Genomic DNA, 21,426 nt, shown 5'->3' with positions numbered 1-21,426 from the left:
GTTTGATGCTGTTTCTTGTCAAAAGTCTTTGCATCAGTTCCAGACATTTTTTTTTCTCAATAAATGCAGAAGTGAAGCATCTGAATTAATAAATCCTTTTTCCCACAGAATGTATTGAAACACTCCCTCCCCAGCAATGGCACAGAGGGGTGCAAGAGATAATCTCCTGGTGACGGAGCTGCTCTTGGGGCAGCCCCAGACGAACTGTCTCCTTGCCAGAGTGCAGCCAACTGTCCAAGTGCGGGGAAGCTCTCACCGGCCCACAGGCAGCAATGAAATGGCAAGAGGTCAGCTGGCGCGGAGGGGAAGGGCTGTTACACCACAGACCAAGGGATTTGGTCGGGAGATATCTGGGACAGCACTGTTACAGAGCTAAGTGTAGTGTCTAAGTTTTATGTTCACTAATTGTAAATTAAGTTCAGTTGTTTTGTGGCTTTGCATGATGCATCAGCTTGTGTTCAGAGTGAACACTGCTTATAACAAATGCTTCTGGAATATGTCTGAATCTCTCTAGACATATTTTACATGTACTTTTTACTGTAGAATGCATTCTAAAGCCTGATGGGGAAAAGGGGCTCATCTCTCAGTCCTCATTTGAATGAGAATTTAATACATATGAGAAAGGAGCCAAATTAGTGTCTGAGAAACTGCTGATGCTTCCTGGTAGCTGCCTTTGCTATGTGGGTGATAAACGTACAAGAGACATGAGTTTACATGCTACCTAGAACAGTAAAGGGAAGCAATAATTTTTCTACCTTAATTCACAATAAATCTCTTACAAATAAATTATTTATTTTCTAATATAGTGGTCTTCCTCTAGGTGTCTGGAACATACTTCCCAGATACATTAAGTCTATAGCAAGGAGATGAATTATTAGGTAAAAAAAAAAATCCTTTGGGAACCCAAATTCTGTTCTATAGTGACAGGCATTGAGGACTCTTCTGCATTTAAATGAGATTTGAGCTCTTAAGTGCCCAACATGCTTTTGAAAGTTGAGCTTTGATCTGTAAATTAATTGTTTCAAAGATTTTACCGAGCTATCCACTGAAACCATTCTTTCATTCATGTTTTTAAAAGCTCTTACTATCAGTTCAAAAATTTGGAGAGCCGCTTCTCTCCTAACAACGCTTGCTGGTGTGGGTGAATGCAGCCTGCACACACCGAATGCCAGGTCACAGCAGGGACTGGCATGCCTCTAACGCTATCTGGCCTGTGTCGCAAACTCTGAAAGCAGTTTTCCAGTGTCTCCTTTACTGTCACGTTCTATATTCCTGCCTCTTAGAAGATGCTTGGCTAGAGCTGACAGCAGCCACGTACCTGATTTCCTCAGGCATTTCAGTCCTCCAAGCTCAGAGCTTTCTCTCTCTGCTGCTGAACAGACTCTGCCTGTCTCCAGGCAGCTGAGCACCACGTAACGGTCCTTTCCGTGTTGTTAAAGAGTGGAAATACGCTCCAACATACTGCATTCTTGTCCTGATCCTAATAAGATTAGGAAAAGCATGATGATACAATTTTCGTAAGAGCAAACTTTTATGCCTCTCAACTTTCCTCAGTACACATCTTCTGTGAATCCTGTTGCGGAGAGGAAGAATGATTAACAGACTTGAGTCTTTTACCCATTTTGATGTTTCATCAGAAAAGAGAGCCAAATGCCTGCAAATGTTCAAAAATCTTTCTAAATTTTGGGTTCTACTTTCTTGATTCCATCTGCAATTAGAGAGAAAAAGATGAAAATATTTGACTAGGTTGTATTAGCAATGAAGCCTTCCTTGTCTCTTCCCACTTCACAAATTATTACCCCAAAGTATTTGACAAGTAAGTACAAATTTCTGTTAACAAATTTAATTTTAACTTTGACTTCAAAGTCCCCATATTTTCTCATTCTAAATCATTAGCCATTGTCTTTGGGTATAGCTTTCTCTTTTAACATTTGTTTTGGGAGATCTTTTTTTTTTTTTTTTTTTTTTTTTTTTTTTTTTTTTGTTATGTGTATAATTCAGTGGAGAACAGACTGTTACACAATTTAGGGGTTTTGAACCTGCACTCAGCATGAGATTTCATCATTCTTGAGACTGGCCTACCATGTCAGCTGGGCTATTTTTTCCATCTTAAAATGTTTGGGGTTTACCTGGGCTTTACTGGCTGAGGGGGGAAAGGGGGAGACTTCTGTGCTTATAAGCGAGTAGATTTTAGAGTATAGCTAAGACCTGAGAGTAATAGTATTTATTTGTGCAGTGGTGGCTATCTGCAGTTTCCCGGGAGACTAAGCAGTGTGTTGCACAAACTAGCAAGTAAGCTAAAAAGCACTGACACAGAAATTCAGGCCTTCACAGGTAGCTGTGTTCTGCCATGAATACTCTGTTCTTCTTTTGTTACTAAAAAAGTTAATTTAATATATTTTTAAATTAATTTCCAAATTTATTCCAAAGTCCTTAGATTTCCAAATTGGTAACACAAGTCCCCTTTGATGCTACAGTTCTCCCCTCTTTTTCTGAAAGCTTCCTGATCGCTGCCTTTTTGCCCCTCCCTCTGCAATCCCTGCGAAATGCTGACTATGAAAGGGAAAAAAAAAAAAAAAAAAAAAAAAGCGTAGCCATTCTTAAACTGAAGATCGTTGCTTCCACCATAGTGCTAGTGCAAGCTGTTTTCTCCTTTCTAAGTGCTTAAGGTCTCTCCCGGGGAAAATCAGAAAGCATTTAACTCAGAATCAGCTCTGCTTCTCTATCATTATATATTCTGTTTCTTTTTACCTTTTTATTATTATTACTACTGTGTAAAAGCAGATTTCTGACAGCTTATTTTGTCCTACTGCTGCCTCCTAAATAACGCCACTGAAGCCTGTGGAATTCCCTAAGGGAAAACTCTGTCCCTGCTGCCACATCTCGCTGCTTTTAGACAAAGTCCCCAGGGCCAAACTCAAATCTTGTTGGAAGCAGCATTTCCATCCACTGGCACAGCTGTTGGTCTGTCTCTAACCATTTTTGTCCTCTTTATTCTCCATTAAGGATCTCTTGAGGACTTCCCCCACGGTAAAATTACAGCTAAGAGCAAAGGGTTTTTTTCAACCTATCATAACCTTCCCTGTTACACCAAGTAGTCAGGAAGTGTGCCAGAATTAGCGTGTTTAACTGTCATAGGATCTGCTAAGAACCCACTGAAGAAACAGTTTTTCAGAGTTTCCCATATAACATTGATTTTAGTAGTAATTTATTTGCTATATGCTTGGAGTTTGTATCCGATAAATATAGCAGTTAATTTTTGTCTCTGGATAATGTAGAGCTATGATATTTTCCACCTTGGAAAATTTTGTATTCAAATCAGGACTTACTGCAACCCTATTGTAACTCCTGCTGAAAGCTCTTTAGATCCTGGTGTAGATGGGGGATAGAGGGCAGTGGCATCATCCTGCCCCAAATAAACATCCTGGTGTCACCACGGGCTCCATGGCTGCATTTCAAGGCAGTGCTTACACAGGGGTGAGTCTGAAGCAAAGTTGCATCCTAGCTTTTCTGCACTCTAGGAAAAAGCCCATCTGGACTGTCTGTTTCCTGCAGGGAGCTGTTTGGACAGTTAACATGTTTTGTGACAGAAGTCACCTGAGTCCCCAGTGACCTTAAACAGGGGAGTCGCATGCTGCCTCTCCTCTATCCTTCTGCTGGTGCCTAGGCAAGGATAATTTTGGCTCCTTACAGGACTTTAAAGCCTTTGCCTAGATTTCTGACTGATGGTTTATGAGGAATCCTTTGCCAAGTGCATAGTTGCATGGATTAAAATAGAACAGACTCTGAACTTCAACTAAAAACAAAAGTAGCGTAGGCTTCTACCCTTCTCCTTTCAGACTTTTTAAATGAGTGTTTAGAATAGTTTCTCTTTCAGAAAAAGAAGTAGCATTTGAACTAGCCTCCTGTAAAAGGAGAATGCAATGAATCCTTAAATAATGCTGTTCATTCTACCTCTCATGAAATGCTGGGGTTCCATATATTTTACATTTGCCTGAAGAGCTGTGAAAGTTGAGTAGTTAGGGGCTAGCTCCTGTTCATAGCGGTGGCGGTGTTTCAGAAGCTAACACATGATGACAGTTGGGTGCGTGGGAGTGTCTCTTGTGCGTTTCTGAATCAAAGCTGTTTCATTGCCGAGTTCTGAGAAGCATTTCATCTCGAGGAGGTGTATGCAGGCAAAAGAGCCCATGCCATTGTTACTATAAAAAGCACTGGAGCACTCCACTGAAAAATTAAACAGTCAACAATGCCATACATTGTGATTATTATCTTTGTTCATGTCTTCCTGTTTCAGTGATTTTATTATAGCAAAAACTTGCAAAACCATTCTAGCATTGCAGTTCACCGATGTATAATCTGTTACTTTCCTGTCTGGACAGTGAGCTGTCACACACACAAAAACTTTGGTAAACTTTGGTGTTACTGCTTTTAGGAGTCTCTTCTTCCTATTCTGCTAGTAGTAATATACAGATAAATGGAAGCTACTGTATTATTTAGAAGGTTGGCACTGTAGTCTGAAATGCCTTCACAGAGGGTTTAAAAGAGGATACTAACTGCAATCCCTTAGAAAGTTCACATAGGCTGTGAGTTGTAACATACATCCTCCGTCATACGCTCCTGGAAGGTGCATATAGGAAAGTCCCTGAACTGTGCATGGCACTTTCCTGGCTCCCATTCTAGATCTTCTCATCAGTGCACCAACACATGCAGATTTGACATGTATAAGCCAAACTGCAAAATTTTTCTAGTACCTAGAGAACTCTTTTAGTGCCTTTCTACCTCAGCTTAATCACTGTTTTCTCCAAAAATGAACAACTTCAGAGCATTTGTGAATACTATGGGATTTTTAATATGTTCCTGTGGTCTCAGAAAAGCCATCTCTATTCCTCAGAGGGGCTCCCTATTTGTTTGTTGTGAGTACAGAGTGGGAACCAAGCTCTGCAATAGGGTTAGCTTGTGCTAAGTGTGGAGAGCATCATGAAAGCAGTTTAAATTATTTATGTGCCTCATGGCTCACTTTTCAGCATATCTTCAGCAAGCACAGCTTATTTGAGCCTGATGCTAATCAAAATGGGGCTTTTCATATGTGTGAGTCTCCTTTAAAAAATGAAACAAAAATAGCTTAAAACTTTTTCCTGTATTTGGCTTTTCTAGGAAACCTAGCACATTTTTATCTATTGCTTGTGTTTTCTACTTTGCCTTTTGAACAGTGAAACTGTTGAACTGATCACTTGAAGACTAGACTCCTCAGAGTTAGCAAAAGGCTGTTGTGCTTTTCTAAAATTGCTTACTTCAGACTTCCCACACATCTGCTTTATGTATTACTTCTGTAATAGAAAACCTATCCTTATTCATAAAACTTGATAAAAATACAATGTGAATTTATTTGTTAGAACCAATGTATTTTCAATAACTGATTTTTTAGGCAGAAGAAATGTAGCAGATCTAGTCTACCTGTAAATTAGTATGGTATTTATACAATACGGGAATAAGATGGTGATAAGTCAAATGGAGATGAGAGAAACAAAGGAAAACTATCAGACTGGAAGAAATTTTATAGAATTCCTCAAACTTGGTCTGTATACCTATCTTGTTTATAGTTTCAATAGTGATAGTGATACAAGAGTTAGGAATCTCATAAAGTTACCGAATCAACAGGAGGGAGTATCAGAAGGTTATGCAAGAATACCATGGAGTTAAAGCTAGAGTTTAAAAAAAAAGGGGGGGGGGAGATTGAATATCATTGTATGATGTTGAAGATCATACACTCCTGAGTTCATAAGAAGGCACTCTGACAACTCAGCTGCTGAAAAAATGACATAGGAAGAAGGACATCTGTAGTTTTAGCTGAATACAGAATAAATAGGAACCAAGACAAGCTTTCAGAGAATATCCTACGATGTACTGGAAGATATATTTTTACAATAGATTATGTCATTGCACTGAATTTTGTTCATTTTGTTTATTTTTTAAGAAAAATAACAGCTTAAACTGGATCTGATACAGGGGAAAGTTAATGGAAATGAAAATGTTATGGAAGCTGGCTTGTTTACCACAGTAAAAAGAAGTCAGAGAACAAAGCACATGGGGAAAGAAACACTAAGTGAAAGAGTGATGTTGACTAAAGATTAATTAGGTAAAAACTGGCTATTAGTAACTTTCGTCTGGGTATTAGTAAAAGATTTCAAACCTTCATTTAAGTAAGATACTGAAGCAGCAGGATCAAGAATTACAAGATTACAAGAAGAAATGTAAATAACTTTAGGATAAAGGTGGATTGTTTCCTAAAGATTGTATCCTAAATAGGATAAAGCTTGATTGTTTCCAAAAGAGTTTACATGAGATGGCTGACGGCAGTAGGGGAAGCCTGGACTTTGACTCAAGCAAATTTCTTCCAGTTCTCTGCTACACGTACAACTGAAAACTGGTCTGCGTTTATCTTGTGCTCTTCCAGAGAGGGCAGTGCAGGGTGGCAGCATCTAGGGTGGCAGTCTAGAGAGGTTTGCCTTTTTGCTTGTTTCCCTTGTTCTGGTTGTCAACACACTGCAGTACTGTATATCATGTGAAGAGATTATCTAACCTCATTCTTTGTGCTGACTTTGGTTGGTTTAACTGAAAGATTCATTCTTAAGATAACGCAGTTTATAATTTGCTTAATACTGTTGTCTGTTTCCAAATATCTGATTTCTCCAGCTTGGAGCCAAGGAAATTAAGTATTACTTCCTATTGAAAAAACAAACTGATATGATCTGTATCAGAATCATTGAAGTAGAAGGAAAAAAGGCATTGAAAACATGAGGCTCTTCAAGTCCAGTTATTGCTAAATTCTGCTTGCTAGCTTTTTGTTTGCTCAATAAACTGCACACTATAGCAATGTGTCCCCAGCATCCTGGGTTGAGCATTCAATTACTTGTGACCATAAAAGCTGATAATCTCTTGGCCAATGATGCGAATAACACTTCCCTTTTCAGTTTAACAGAAATTGCTTAACAGTTACAGAACTTTCCTCCCCTTTCATGTACAGTTCAGCAACCCATAGATGCCTGGGTAGAAGCAGCCTTTCATGAAAGTAACGGTGTAATGAAGATCTTTTCAGCTCTTGTTTACCCGTTCAAATCTAACCTCAGTCACCAGGAAAACCACAGCTGTTACCTCAGGGCTTATTGTAGGCTTCTGCAATTGGACTAAATAACCTAAACACAGTTACTAGTCAGTAAATGTGTAATTCAAAAAACAGCTGTCACAGGTGGCATTATTTGATGTACTTCATCATCTAATGAGCACCCCTCCCCCCACACACACAAGAAAAAAAAGCTTTAGAAAAACACGGCTACTGAGTTCTCGTTTAAAAGGAGAGAGAGTCCAAAGATTCTTTACTTTTAGACATATGTATCAAATACCTCTGATAGTAACTCCTCTTTACCTTTGCTGATGGAGGAAAGCTTGGCTCTACTTCCCCTTCAGTAAAGGGGGAAGGAAGACAGGTTTATATAAAATAGATTAAGTAAGGGAATCTCAAAGCTAAGTGGGATCACATTCCAAGACCAACAAGCTTATACTACTTCTACCTGCAAATAGTTTCCCCTTCTCACTGGTGTACTTTTCAGAGCACATATCTCTCTGGAAAACATAAAAAAGAAAGGCAGAACTGTACACCAAGCTTGTTGTCAGGTGTGGTTAAAAACATGTATGTATGCTCACTTTAAAAATATGTACATCCCTGTTTTCATAGATAAAGACAATAAACTGAAAAGATATAATTTAAGAAATTTAGTTCCAGATAATGTACTAGAAGTGTGCTACTATGTCAACATAGGCAGTATTATGCAGGATGATCAGTAAGCTCCCATATGGCCCTAAGTCCACTACCACAGAGACCTATTCATGATGGCAGGATATGTTGTTATTTAGTTTCCATTAGTACCTACAAATCTCTATGTATTTGATGCTGAAAACCGTGTTATAAAAAGTAGTATCTATTTCTAAAGGCTTATCTCTAAAGAAATGAAAAAAAGTCAAAGGGTAGAAAAAAAGTGTTCTTCTTAAGGAGGTTTGACCTGTGATCATGGAAAAGGAGTCTGTGGAGAGCTGAGAACTGAGCATCAATCTCCAGAGATCTGGTTTAGTACCTCAGCTCAATGATCCATGATCCTTTGTAGTACTGGTTTCCCACTCTTGGGATTCCTCGGGAGGCTCAAACTTCAGGAGTTAATACCAGAATTTGCAAAGAGTCTGCAGTGACTCTGAACTCAGCCCATTAACAAATTATTGGGCTCAGTTCCAATAAGAGGAATAAATATTCCTACTGGCACAGCATGAATATTCCAGGATTACCTGGTTAGAAGACACTTGCTCAGCTGCTGAATTTGCTGGACATGTACAGCCTGGACTTTGCCTGCTTGGTCAGTCATGGAAGGATGCTGGGCCCACTGCAGAAAGGAGCACACTAGCATCCAAGAGAAGTCTTAGTCCTGTACAGATGGCTGTTTCAGATCTTCCAGTGGAAATACCTAGAAACAAGTTTTAATGCACTAATGAAAAAATCATTATCTTGTGCATGGGAGTCTTACTCAAAGATGCAGTTCTTACTCAATAAACAGGCTTGAATCCCAAGATCTGGTATTAGGTAAAGTTGTACCCCCTCAAAGTATCAGCCAGTGGGATTTGACCCAAATAAATGAAGAAATGGTGCCAGAGGTTGTGATATGGTATAAAGTAAAAGAAATCTGACATAACTAACTGAAGAAATAGGTACCCTTTCCTAACTGATGAATACGACAGGGGCTTGCTTTCCACAGCTTAGTGCTTCACTGAAAAGTCATCACAACCGTGGTTGTGGCACAGTCAGTGAGTTGTTCTGCATTATCTTTTTCAGGAGAGTCCAGAGAGTATGATGGCACAGATATGGCATACATAATGGCATAGATAACTTCCCAAGAGCTTGAGGTCCCCATCTAATCTGATTGTATTATCAAATAAATATTTAATGAATTTATACCATCTTTGTGAATCTATTTAATTAATTTATACCATCTTTGTGAATCTAACCATATCTGCAGTCATCGCTGACTCTAAATGAGTGATATAGAACATACTGAATATATGGCTGGAAGAATTTTTTTGTCTTCAAAATCAATCAGATATGGGAGAATCAAACATGCTCTCTAATTTTCATTACTGTGTTTTTTTTGACATGAGATTCTGAAAGCTTGGTGTTTCTATGTAGGTTGCTACATACGTACTGATAACACTTTCTTCACTCTGAAAAATGCCATGTTGCCACGCCATTTCTAACAGAACACCTGTTTTCTTTATTGTTTCCCATTTACTAACTGGAAAGGATGTTACTAAAAAGTAATTCTCGTGCCACTGGAAAATCTTTAACTGTTTAAAAGTTACTCATAAAAATCCTAGACATAAAGAACAAGGTATTTGTCCTAAGATGATTATTGTAAGAGATTTTTTTTCTTGAAATACACTAAACATAGACTCTTTTCCAGAGGGACTCTGTTGCTAGGTGATCTGTCCCCTGATAAATCAGTTCTGGGAAGGAGATGATCTATTGTTTAAAGTTACAGAATTTCAGTGATAGAGCACTTAACTCAGTGACCAGCTAGTGTTTGTGCTAAACAACCAATATTTATAATTCTGATCCAACAGGCAAGTGAAGGAGCAAAAGAAAACACAGAGCCCGATGACCACATCTGTCTGACACAGACATATACATATACATAATGGACCCAACACTGAACATTGAAAAGGATCCCTAGCGGTGCAAGAGAATCCCAGAATTACCACATTCAGTAAGTTGTCCAGCTAATCCCCTCGTCTGACAGTGGCTCTCATTAACAGTTTAATAATCCTCTTGGATACTCTTGGGCTATCAGTAAAACACTATGTCCTGTCTTTTTTGCCCCCATGATTGTGTAAGACATGCATAACACATTATCAGATGCACATAAATTAAATATTTGTGCATGTGCTCTATACAGCCTGACTGTGGCACTGAAAATAACAATAAATTAATATCCTTGTCAAAATAAAACAGACTAAAACATGCAAAAAGAACAAGACGAGGTGCTCTTTGATGATTAGTCATTCCACTCTGTTTGCCTCACTGATTCCAATCAGTGTGTGCCAGTTGTCTCAGACACAAGTTTTACTGAACAGTTATGCTGCTCAGTAAAAAAGAAAATAAGCCATTTTCACTGCCACTGGACAGTGAAAATTCTCAGCTCTTTTGTTGCTATGATATAAATGATGCAAGTCTGGAGCATACTTATATTTAAATATTTGGAGAACATTACTTTTTCCATTGGATCTTGTGTGTTGCTCACTTTCTGTAGAAGGTCCATAAAGGTGCCAGGTGCGCAGTGCAAACACATCAGCAGAAGCTGCATATTGCCTCCTTTCATAGGACTTACTTTAAACAATATATTCAAGAGTAAGAAGAGAACCAATTCATGCCCATGACTGCTAGAGAAATGCTGGGGTATCATCAAGCCCACCAAAAGCCCTCAGGTAACTGTTGTAAGACAAAGGAGAAAAACACAAAAAACACTTTTATCACATCTTTTAAGTGTGTCTTGCCTGTCCCCAGCTACCTACTTGTGGGAGAAAAAATCTGAATGTGCCCTAATAGCAAACCTGCAATTTAAAATAGTAAGTATATATGTAAGTTTACAATTTAAAATATGTACTATATGCACATGCATATATATTTATTATCTCGAAAATGGTGTTTTAAAATGAACATACCAAAAAGCACACAAACTATTTGATCTGTCATACTTATCTCTCTTTCATTACTTTTAAGTGTCTAGGAGCCCCTCTACTGGACTAGGATCCTATTGCACTGTCCAGATATAAAAATACAGGACTGACCTCAGACGTAGTTTTTGTTTTGCTTCATGTGCTATAAAATATCACGTAGAAGACTACAAAAGTGCCGGTGGCAATAAACAACTAGGTGTTCTAGTCCAGTACAGGTTTCTTCAATCTACCCACTGGGTGCCTTTGAAGAGCCTATCTTATTATCTAACAAATGGCACTCCTGAAAGACTAGAGATCTTCACAGTGGTTGCTTGTTTTATGGAAGTTGTGACATTGTTAGTGTGAACTTATAATTTTGAAAGCTTGGCTGCTATAAGACCCCACTGCCAACACTGAGGGAGATGTGGAGCAGTTGCCAGTGTGTTGTGTGACCCGATGACCTTCAAAGGAGTTGTCATTAATAGCATTATTTAAAAAGCTATCCTGGGATCATTGTCTCACAGTGAAAAGGAAATTGCAGCATCCATTTTTACACAATCCAGCTCCAACAGCAGGTTCAGAAAGGCATCATTACTGCTTTAGGTTAGCTCAGAGGATGTTGTCATGCTCTATATTAGGGAGGTGATGAATTATAAGTGACACTACACTTGCCATTTTTACCTTGGGGAATTTGACTGCATGAGGAAGTATCCTAAGGTCTAATGCACGAATCCTAGAAATGATTGTCAAAAATGTAATACGCAATAAGCATTACATTTTACATTCATTTTATATTAAATGCTTCTTCCCAGGCCATACGTAATAGGAGTGCCATTCCAGCATCAAACCAGTCACTACGCAGAGATCCAGTTTTACATTCCACAGTAAATTTAAATTGCTGGGCTCCCCACTATCTATGTAACCTGAACTGAGAATTGTGTTCTTTTCCACATTCTTGCTCTGCTCTTTGTCTTCCAGATGCCACATATAAAACTCCTACATTTGCTGTTGTCAGCACAGTTTAAATACTGGGAAATTCCATTCCATCGAGGCTGCTCTCCACCCTTAAAATTAATTCTCTTAAAAACATTTAGTGCCAGTTTCTAACTGCCTGTAAGTGAGAGCTGGAAAAATGTTCCTATTTTAATCAAGAACACTGTGTCCAGGGTCTTTCAAGTTCATACTATTAGCAAAAAGGCTTCAGTATAACTTCCTATAGACAAAACCAAAGTGAGTATCAGTGCCTTGAGAAAAAGTAGTTTGCAATTAGGGCACAATAAAACAACGTGTTCTGACCAAAGTAAACTGCAGGTAAGTTGGTTCAGTTGCTTGTCCATGCCTCTCTCTTGCTTCTTCAATTTTGCTTGTTAAACTGTTCATGTGACTTTTTTTGTGCTGATTCTGTGAAAGGATCCAGATTAATGAACTGCTGGAGATGATAACAATTTAACCCAGACCTATGGCAGCTAGAATAGTTTAACTGGCTATACCCTCATGATATCCCTGATTGGCTTTCAAGATGATGATAGGGCTATTTTTGAATGTCTTGAGAAAATTCCAGAGATCTCAGAACTAGTGAGCTCACCTTTTATATCATTAAAAAAATAGTTAAGAAAAATACTTGTGAGAAGGCTTCTGATCTGCAAGAAAAAAACAGCCTGTACTGGGGATGCAAATGTGCAAGAGAAATTTGAAATGGGTATTTTTAAAAACAGGCCCAAATTCTGCTTAAAGCTGTTCCCTAAAAATTAACAGACCTACTTCAGTTTTGTACCCAAAATGCTGATTGAATGTGATCTCCACCTTTTTTTGTCTTTCTTTCTTTCTGGTCCCTAAAACTTCCTTTGTTCCCCATTTGCTTTCTAGAATAGTTGCCAAGGTATCAGGAAGACAGGGATAGCGACAATATAAATTGTGAGCTGATGGTGTAAGAGATGCCTGCTTCCTTTCTAACAAAGCCTGCATATGAGAATACCCAAGACGTGTTGGAATTGTACTTTGGCTATAATGAGTAAAAATGCCTTATAAGACATTTTCTTTCAAGATTCTCTAAAGCTGTGGTTTCTTAAAGCCATTAAGTCATAGAAAGAACAAATCACTAAGAAATCTTATTTTGGCAAGAAAATATGCAGTGGGCAGAGTGCCAAGATTAAAAAAAAAAAGTGAATTCATTTAATGAATGTTCTGTATCTGAGCAGCTGTGTGCTGTTGCGAGGCAGCTTGTGTTGCTAAGACTGTGGCAATGCTAAAGGTGGAATAATTTGCTTTAAAATGGATGTATGTATTAGTGCCTATGCTGTGCATTGTATTTTAAGTATTTAAGTAATTAATTGTATTTAACTTTCTGCATATATTGCACAGAAGTTAGCATTAGGCATGTGTGTAACCCATTTATTTCAATAAAGGCTACTTATGGCAAAGTTTAAACATGTACATCTGTTTACAGAATGAGGCCTACATCTGATGTAGGACCACTGAAAGAGATGGCAACTGATGTAGCAACCCATGAAGGTGAGCAACTGAGATTTTTTGCTTTACGCACATTTTATCTTGCTGTGGATGTGAGTGGCACAGCAAGGTTCATGTGAAAGAAAGCAATCTAATAAAACTCAAAAACTGTAACTACGGGAAGAAAGAAATTTGTGTGGCTATTCTAATCAGGGTATTCCAGAAACAATGGTATTCTGTTTAAAATGAGTTGTGGGAAAAAGAGAGAAAAGCAACATGAACGAAAGTTTAGTTACAGACTAGGAATGCCTGTTCAAAGGACTGTGAAGCTGTGTAACTCCTACCCCTTTACTCAGTGGGAAAATGTCATACCCCACTGTCATCATGCAAGGGCTTAGCCACCCTACTTTTCTGTTTTTCCAAGCAATTCTTAGACATCTCTTTCATCAGTCGTGAGAGCCTCAGCAAACATTTTCAGGAAAGGTAATGGAGCTGTTCTATGTTACTACTCTGAAAGGAGGGAAAGACCCAAGGGCATTGCTCATAACTGGCTAATTTATGCAGGACTGCCATTATTTTTCATAAAAAGTTTTCTAACGATGTGTGGTGAAAGTCCTTGCTTTCCATTGTCATTGGAATAACTGACAGATCTAGAATTCTACAAATTCTGCAAACCTTTGACATTTTAATTTCAGGAACCATGTTTGGATAGGGTGATTTTTCACTTGCTCTGTCTTTATGTAAGTAATATTTTGTTAAAATCTACAGTCATCCTTTCTCAGAGTTAAGGTTAAGACAAGGTATTACAGTGTGCACTTCACAAAGGTTATAAGTTGCTTTTGAACCTTTCTTTAAGTTACCCTCTCTTTTTTGAAGATAATTGATTTTTTTCATGGTTGTTTGAACTTTTCCTTGGCCTCATCTTGTTAGAACTTATCTCCTCTGTGGCTTTCATACCACTGAAGACTGACTTTGTTTTGATGAACTGACTGTTCTTTTTGTTGCTGCTGTGTTGGGTGGATGGACGGACAAGTTAACTGTCATGGGGCTTTCTACAGCTCTTTTGGTTCAAAATAGTTAGTAACTAAGATTTGGTTATTATTACTGTTTTCCTTAACATTTTTCTTTTTAACTAGAGGTTCTAAAAACAATGGACCTAGTCAGGAATTGTGCTTGTTTAGTTATAATCCTGGTGTTTCTGTCAAATTCTACACAGTCCAGTATCAGTATAATAGCTATGCAGCTGGCAGAGTATAAATGATATGGTACAAGACATAAGTTTGAATTGTACTGTGAACTGTGGCCTATATTTCACAGTCTAGAGTAGTGTGGAAGAAAAGGTCTCCAATTGCTCTGAAGAAATTTATGAATGCCTGTCAGGCTTGACTACTCCAACATTTGTCTTTGGAGAGGAGCTGTATATATTTCACCAAAGCGTTAATTCCACAGAAAATAGCATCATGAACATCATATATTCCAATAATCCTTTCTGAAACCTGTATCATATTTCTCTTGAGTCATGTTGATCTGCATCATCTTCCATAATTCGTGTCTGATTGTTTTTATTTTTTTCTTCACACTTGTTCTCACTTCCTGTATGCTGTCACTGTAATGCTCCTTTCAAAACTGACCTCATATTTCCAGGAAGAAAAATCAGAGATCACTTAGCATTATTTTATTATATTCCTCCTACCCTCTACTGCTCATCATTATTGTAGGAGTTGCCTTCTCTAGGTCCCAGCATCCGTTCACCACTGCTAATAGCTACCTAACGTGGCAACCAATTAACTTTTTCACTGCTGAGATACCACTTCTAGTACCTCTCACATTAAATGAAAGGTGCTAACCACAACTTTAAACACACAGCAGACCTCAAAAAGGCATTTTGTCAGTGCAGATAGTTTTTCAGTTTTTCTCTTTTAAATATCAGCAAATAATTCTGCTTCCTCTGCTTGACCTGTCTGCCCAACAGCTTCATCTGTAGCTGTAATTCTACCTGGAGAACTTCCATACAGTTGTTGCCTATTATAAAAGGATGCTCCTTGTTGGTAGCATCTATATGGTACCTTCTGACAATGTATGTCTTTCCTCATGAAGAGTCACAGCCATTCCATAGTCACATAGGCCATGTTTGTTTGTTGTGACTGTACATTAAATATCCTTTGCTTGTTATGAAGAAGATAGGTACAATAACCAGGAAATGTTGCAGGAAGAACATCTCTCTCTTTTCTTTGTGCCTTCAGCTGTAATAATAAGATGAAAGAAGCTTATAAAAGAGATGACATAACAGCACTTGAGTGGCCTAACTAGAGACCAAGGGAGACATAGGAGAGGGGTAAGCGTAATTGGCTGAAGAGTGATTACAGAATTTCCAAGAATGGAGTGCTCTGGCACCAATCTGTTAAATTTAAATTTATGGAAGATAAATGAGATGACATAGGGCATAGCACTACTTTTCTGTGTCCCCAGTATATGCCTGTCTTGTCTAGCTGACTTATCAAGATCCTTTCACAGAATCACAGAATGGGTAAGGTTAGAAGGGACCTCTGGAGATCATCTAGTCCATTTCCTATCTGAGCTGAGGCTGATGGTTGTGGACTGATCTTGTAGACCAGATTGCTGGTGACTTAGCCTTTCTCACTTGTGGGCAGTGTCCATTGTCAGTGGTATCTTCATTTATCCATGATTCCAGCCTCTTTGCTGCTGTTTGAGCGTACACAGAAGTAATACAGTGGGTTTTTGTTGTTGGTGGTGGTGGTGGTGGTTTTTTTTTTTTTTACTGTCAGCCCCTAACTAAAAAATGGCAAGAATTTCTTTTGATTATAGTGGGGTTTTTTCAGTGATCTGTATGTGTACATGTGTGTATCTTCACTGTTAATTTATGATGATGTGTTTCTGTGTGGTGCTAAAGCACAGATACTGAAGGTGGTGAAGAGTGAGTGAGACATCTTGCTAAATCACATAGTACCAGTGCTCCAGATGTATCTGACAGTCTGTTAGTATCTGAATGACATTTACTGAGGTCAATCTTGATACATCGACAGAAACCTTTTTCTCCTTTATAATGTGACGCTTGTGGCCAACAAGAGCCTTGAGTTGGATTCCTCTCCCCAAAGAGTGATTACTGGCAATTGATTTTGATATTGGCCTTTGGAACCAGGCATCTTTTTCTTCTTTTAAATGCAGCTAACTGTGAACTCTTCTATCTTCCATGGTGAAAGTAAGGGACATCTATGAGGTATCCCCGAGGACACCTGAGGAGTTTTAAAGTCACTAGTCAGAAGAGCTTTTCTGTGAATTAAATCAGTAGTCTTGTGGTAACAAAAAACATGTATCTAAATCAATAAATATTAACTGGATAGGTTTCATTTTCTAAGTATCTACAATGTAAGTTAGACATTTTCAGTACTTTGAGCAGAATCAGACTAATGTGATTTCTGTCAATGCAGATTTTGGATCCTTTGGATTTGGGGCAATTGCATTTATTTTATATATCATATACCCTGTTATACTAAGTAAAGTGTGCATGTGTTGTGCACCCTCCACATCTTGTTTGTCTTAGAGTAGTTCTCAGAACTGTTCATTTAGAGAATGTCAACACAGTAACAGTTCTGATCTTGCTTTTCTACTTTGTTTGCCAAAAATTTCAGATATCATAGCATCAGACAGAATCATCCATCATAATTTTTAAAATGAATCCTCAAGCAAGGTAAGGATAGCACCTGTCCTTTAGATCTTACTTTTTAGATTACTCACACTAGTCATTTAATATCCTTGGCAATGAAGTATCCAATGACTTAGAGGAGCTGGGAATGAAATAGTTTGGTGTCCTGAATGATCTTTCCATTCTTTGGAATTACAAAGCTCTTGGGTTTTTTTGTTTTCCTTTTTTTTTTTTCTTTTTTAGCAAGGAATTTTTGTTAACATACAGTTATATGCCAGGATCCACAATTTTACAATATATCATACTTCTCTTCATCACAAAAAAGAAGAGAAAAAAATCACACCTGGTGGTGTGTGGTGGTGGGGATAGCTGATCATGAGATGTTTCTGCCTTCTGCCCAAGGCAAAGGGTATCATTTTGCAGTGAGTAGACTTTTTTCCATTCTGTTTTCACAGATAGAACCTAACCAACATTTGCTTCTCCATTTTGAAAGATTTCACCTTTGTTTTTTGCAGGGTTTTTCTACTGTTAGTTTACATTTGCACAATACAATGCAATCATGTCTCCCTCACCTTGTCCAAAGCTATGTTTTTCATTTTATCCTAAACCTGGAAGGAAATAAATACCTTAGTGACATGCTTACAGTTTTTAACGAGAAGATCCTTTTGTAAGTTTGCCAGACTTTTTTCTTTTTTTTGCACCCCTGAGCAATTTTAACATTTGAAAGAGTCTGTTTTCAGGAAGTTCTTCCAAGTTTCTTGAAAAACAACATCTGGCAGAAAAACACCTACAGTAACTGCAGTTCTGAGAGATGAATTGTAGTGTTAGTTCAATTCTTTATCTGCTTGCTTTGGTCAGCCAAGAGACAAGTCAGCCAACAAGTCTGCAACGGCCCACATGCCAACAAGCTGCCAAGAGCAGTGCAGTCTCGTAAGTAGCTGGTGGCTTAAACAGGAGCAAGAGTGAGTCCCGTGATATGGCATGATAATTTTAGGATGCATGTATGCCCCACCAGTGCCTGCGGAAGCAGGATCGGAGGTTACTGCAGAACACAGGAAACGTTACAAACCCAGAGGGAATCGAGCTGCGTTAGACCAAGCCCTAACACCTTTGTTCATTCCCAGGTCTCTACTGCTTAAGGGAGCTTTCGTGAACGGCTCTGCGGCCGAGCAAACAGTACCTGAGTGAACGAGGGGAAGCCGGGCGGGGAGCCATTGCCGGGTGAGGAAAGCCCCTTCCCCCTCGGTCGTGCAGCTGCAGCCAAACGCGATAAAAAATTGCTCCTTCTTTCGCAGAGGGAGCAGCCAAGCCCAGGCCGGGCGCCCGGGGAGGTAGGCGGGCCGGACACCTCCCCCTCGGCCCGGGCTTGGCCACCGCCCCCTCAGCGCCCGGGAAGGGGCGGGCCGGGGCGGCGCCAGCGCCGGGCATGCGGCGTTGCGCCTGGCGGGGGCCTCGGCGTCTCTCCGGCAGCGGCCGCCTCTCTTCCCTTCCCTTCTCTTCTTCCCCGGCCCCCCACTTCCAACGGCTCTTCGCGGCCGTTGATGCCGCGGCCGTTGGGCGGCTCGCGCGGCGCCGGGCCCGTTCGAATCCGAGCTGCGGGCGCGCGCGCGGCGCCAACGGCCGCCGCGCGGGGCGGGCGGGAAGGAGGGAGGAGCTGCGCTGCGCCCCGCCGCCGCCGCCCAGGATGCGATGGGGAACTGCTGGGCGCAGGGGTGCTGCGGGCTCTTCTTGCGGAGGGAAGCGGGACGGCTGCAGCGAGGCGGCGGGTGAGCAGAGAGCGCGGCTCCCCCTTTTCCCCTCCCCGGGGCGGAGAGGTGCTGGGCCCGCCCGGCTCCTCCCTCCGCCGCGGGAGGCCGGTAGCGGCGGTGGAGCGGACAGAGCGGGCCCGGCCCGGCGGGCGGGCTGCAGCCCGGCGGCGGCGCGGCTGCGGGCAGGGGAGAGGGAGGAGACGGGCGTGTGCGCGGCTGCGCCGGCTGCCCGAGCTGACGAAACACCGTTAAACGGTTGCTTTGCTCACCGGGTCGTAATACGCTTCCAAGGGCGGCTTGGGTTCTTTCACTGGGGGAATTTTGACTCCTTGGGCCCTTTCTTCCCCCCCCCCCCCCCCCAAAAAAAAAAAAAAAAAAGAAAAGAAAAAGCTTACGAAGATTTTCAGACCACTTCCGGAAATCTGTGCAGGGTGCTGTGTTTGTAAAAGGATGGAAAAACGCCACGTTTTCAGGAGTATGGTCTTGTGTATTAGAGGCAGAGACACTGTTGCAGTAAAGGCTGATTGCATTACAAAAGGGCAGAAATAGTTGGGATGACCTTTCTGTCAGTATTTCTTGTAAATGCACATAACCTACATTTTTTTTTCTCGATTTGCAATAAACAGTAGGTTACAGTCATGAAAAAGCAGCATATGAGGAGAGAAAGGGATACATTCCCTAGACCTTGACTTTTTTCCATATAGTTACCAGTATTTGATACATAGGTATAGACAGTGAGCATGCAAACAGCTGAAATAGCTGGACAGCTGTCGAAGTATCGGTTTCTTGTACTGTGATATGAAGAAAAACATAATATATGAAAGATACTTGCTTTACCATGTGTTTTTTGCTGAGTCTTGTCTTAACACTCTACAGGATAATACCCTTTTTTAACAGTCAAGGGCAGCGATAGTAAGATTTCTGCAAAGTGTACTTCTTACCCTGTCAACTACTACTTTAAGTTTGGGGAGATATTTAGAGGATTTTTTTTTTTTTATCTTTTATTTACCTATGAGTCTTTAATAGGGGGAGATAACCAAGACAACCTTGTACCTTTTTGTTATCACAGCAATTTCTAGATAGGCTGTTACCTTTTATCTCTCCCTCAGCTTTTGAGTGACTATTACCTATATATCTTTTTGTTTGTCTCTCATTTTCATTCTTTGTTTGCCACACTCTGTTGTTGCCCCCCCCCCTTTTTTTTTTGCTTATCAGTGTTTGCAGCGTCATCTGTTCTAGTATTTGTTTTTGGTTCATGTTTGACTCCTGAAACATCATTCAGCAGCTTTTCTGCCATGCTCTACCTTCTCATATTTTCAGCAAGCTGTTACTGAAGTCTGAGGGCTTTCTTGCCAGAGTTTATTATGTGTTTCAGTGCCTTTTGTGTAACTGTTGATTTACTACTTGCTTAATTCATAGAGTGGCAAATATGGATGCTAATACACAGAATTGTGAAAAAAATGCCATTCTTTTAAATGGTGGGGAATTCTGTAAGTCTGTTCCAGATTCAGGAAGAAAGTTTTAGGAGCATAACCTCAAAGAAGTAGTTCATGTTTGCCATTATAGCTTAGCTACTCCCATGAGCATATAGTCTTCCTGTTAGTCCAACATCCAACTGTCTTTATCAGTGAAATAAATCTTATTGTTTACTGTTGTGGTCTTAAAAATATTATATACATTTGTCCAGGTGTTTGATTGCGTAGCCTGTAGTGGAAGCTCTAAGGTATCTTGAAATGATAGTACAGGAAATAGGCATAGTTCTTTCAATTAGGAAAGTCTATTTGGATTCCCTTTTGAACCTTGAACCTGGAATATCATATACAGGGATCATTTGAGATTATGAGAAAAAGATTATCAGTGCTACTTCTTATAGATAGCTGGTATATGTCTCAGTGGATCTTCATTTTCTGGGTAAGCTGGTAATTTACAGAATTGAAGTGTTGAGCAATGTAGGTATTTTCCTTAATTGTACAATGGGAAGGGATAGAGAACTAAGTTAAAAGGAAAATGAAATTTCTAAGACACATCTTACAAAAGTTTGAAAGTTAGATTGTTACAAAATTGTGCAAATCTCACTACTTCTGGAACAGCATAATGTAGTTCATTGACTTAATTGTAGTTATGTTAGTCAAACTCAGATTCCTTTTTCCCCCCAAACCTACTACTTCAGCATTCTTAGAGGTGCCAAGATTTAACTGTAAGAAAAAAATTGTATACTTAGTCATTTAATCTAGAGTTTATAAAAGTGCTTCAGAGTCCTCTGAGATTCTAAACTCTGTTTGCTTGTAATTCTTAAAAATCTGGAGATGTATGTATGAATTGTTATGATGTTCATGCTGTGCATGAGTAAAGAGAAATGAATCACCGAAACCGTCAGTATAGTAGAAGTTCACTTTTCTGTAAAAATACAAACTTTTTCTTTAACTATTTTTTTTTTAAGGAGTGTCCTTATTCTTCAGCTGAAATAGATCAAGAGTTTTGCTTGGAGTACTACAAGCTGCAGCCATAATTAGAAAGTAGGTCATATCTGGTTTGTCACTACCTTCAATCCTAAGAATTCCTCTTTACTCCTAAAGGAGTTTAAAAAAAAAATGTAATTTGACTCCAGCTTTTTTTTTTTTCTATTGTGTAGAAACCAAAATGTGAAACCTCTTTTGTCATTAATGTGGAAAAAGTAATTAGCTTTTATTCATACTCTTGTTTTAATAGATTAAATCTGCCAAAGATTTTTAGTAGCATTTTTAATGGCACATATATTCTGAATAAGATTTTTTTAAAAAAGGTTAGTAACATGACTATGCATAAAAAGCAAAT

At 39.5% G+C, this 21,426-nt stretch overlaps 2 protein-coding genes across 6 annotated transcripts in view; one reads left to right on the top strand and one right to left on the bottom strand.

The window, feature by feature from the left end:
• Window positions 1-38: 38 nt before the first annotated feature.
• LOC134139557 (uncharacterized) lies at window positions 39-18,321 on the bottom strand. Of its 4 annotated transcripts, XR_009958204.1 has the most exons (3): window positions 18,045-18,321; window positions 8,335-8,510; window positions 39-1,480 (listed from the first exon to the last, which is right to left on the bottom strand). XR_009958204.1 is itself a non-coding variant. In XM_062574117.1 (2 exons), the coding sequence occupies exons 1-2, from the start codon at window positions 18,290-18,292 to the stop codon at window positions 1,351-1,353; spliced, it is 606 nt and encodes a 201-aa protein (XP_062430101.1). In that variant the 5' UTR covers window positions 18,293-18,321; the 3' UTR covers window positions 39-1,350. The 4 variants fall into 4 exon arrangements, 1 of the variants encoding a protein (XP_062430101.1); XM_062574117.1 differs by lacking the exon at window positions 8,335-8,510 and having other exon boundaries at window positions 39-1,708; XR_009958203.1 differs by lacking the exons at window positions 39-1,480; window positions 8,335-8,510 and adding an exon at window positions 13,123-15,443.
• Window positions 18,322-18,489: 168 nt separating this feature from the next.
• AP1AR (adaptor related protein complex 1 associated regulatory protein) overlaps window positions 18,490-21,426 on the top strand; it is an 18,320-nt gene continuing 15,383 nt past the window's right edge. The window contains exon 1 of one of the 2 annotated variants that reach the window (XM_062574116.1): window positions 18,490-18,630. In XM_062574116.1, the coding sequence (XP_062430100.1) occupies window positions 18,554-18,630 (77 nt within the window). In that variant the 5' untranslated portion in view covers window positions 18,490-18,553. The remainder of the gene's footprint in view (window positions 18,631-21,426) is intronic. The other variant, XM_062574115.1, reaches the window with a different exon arrangement.

The sequence above is a fragment of the Rhea pennata genome, chromosome 4 (genome assembly GCF_028389875.1).
Source record: "Rhea pennata isolate bPtePen1 chromosome 4, bPtePen1.pri, whole genome shotgun sequence".
Lineage (NCBI taxonomy): Eukaryota > Metazoa > Chordata > Aves > Rheiformes > Rheidae > Rhea > Rhea pennata.
The sequence above is the reverse complement of the archived record's forward strand: the minus strand, read 5'-3'. Positions and strand labels throughout refer to the sequence as shown.

What these genes read in the sequence shown, in the direction of transcription:
- LOC134139557 (XM_062574117.1), bottom strand. Translation starts at nt 18,292, where the DNA reads ATGCCCGGCGCTGGCGCCGCCCCGGCCCGCCCCTTCCCGGGCGCTGAG. An exon ending in GCTTCCCCTCGTTCACTCAG is followed by an intron (nt 1,709 to 18,044) that starts GTACTGTTTGCT and finishes CTCTAATTGCAG; the next exon opens with ATGGAATCAAGAAAGTAGAA.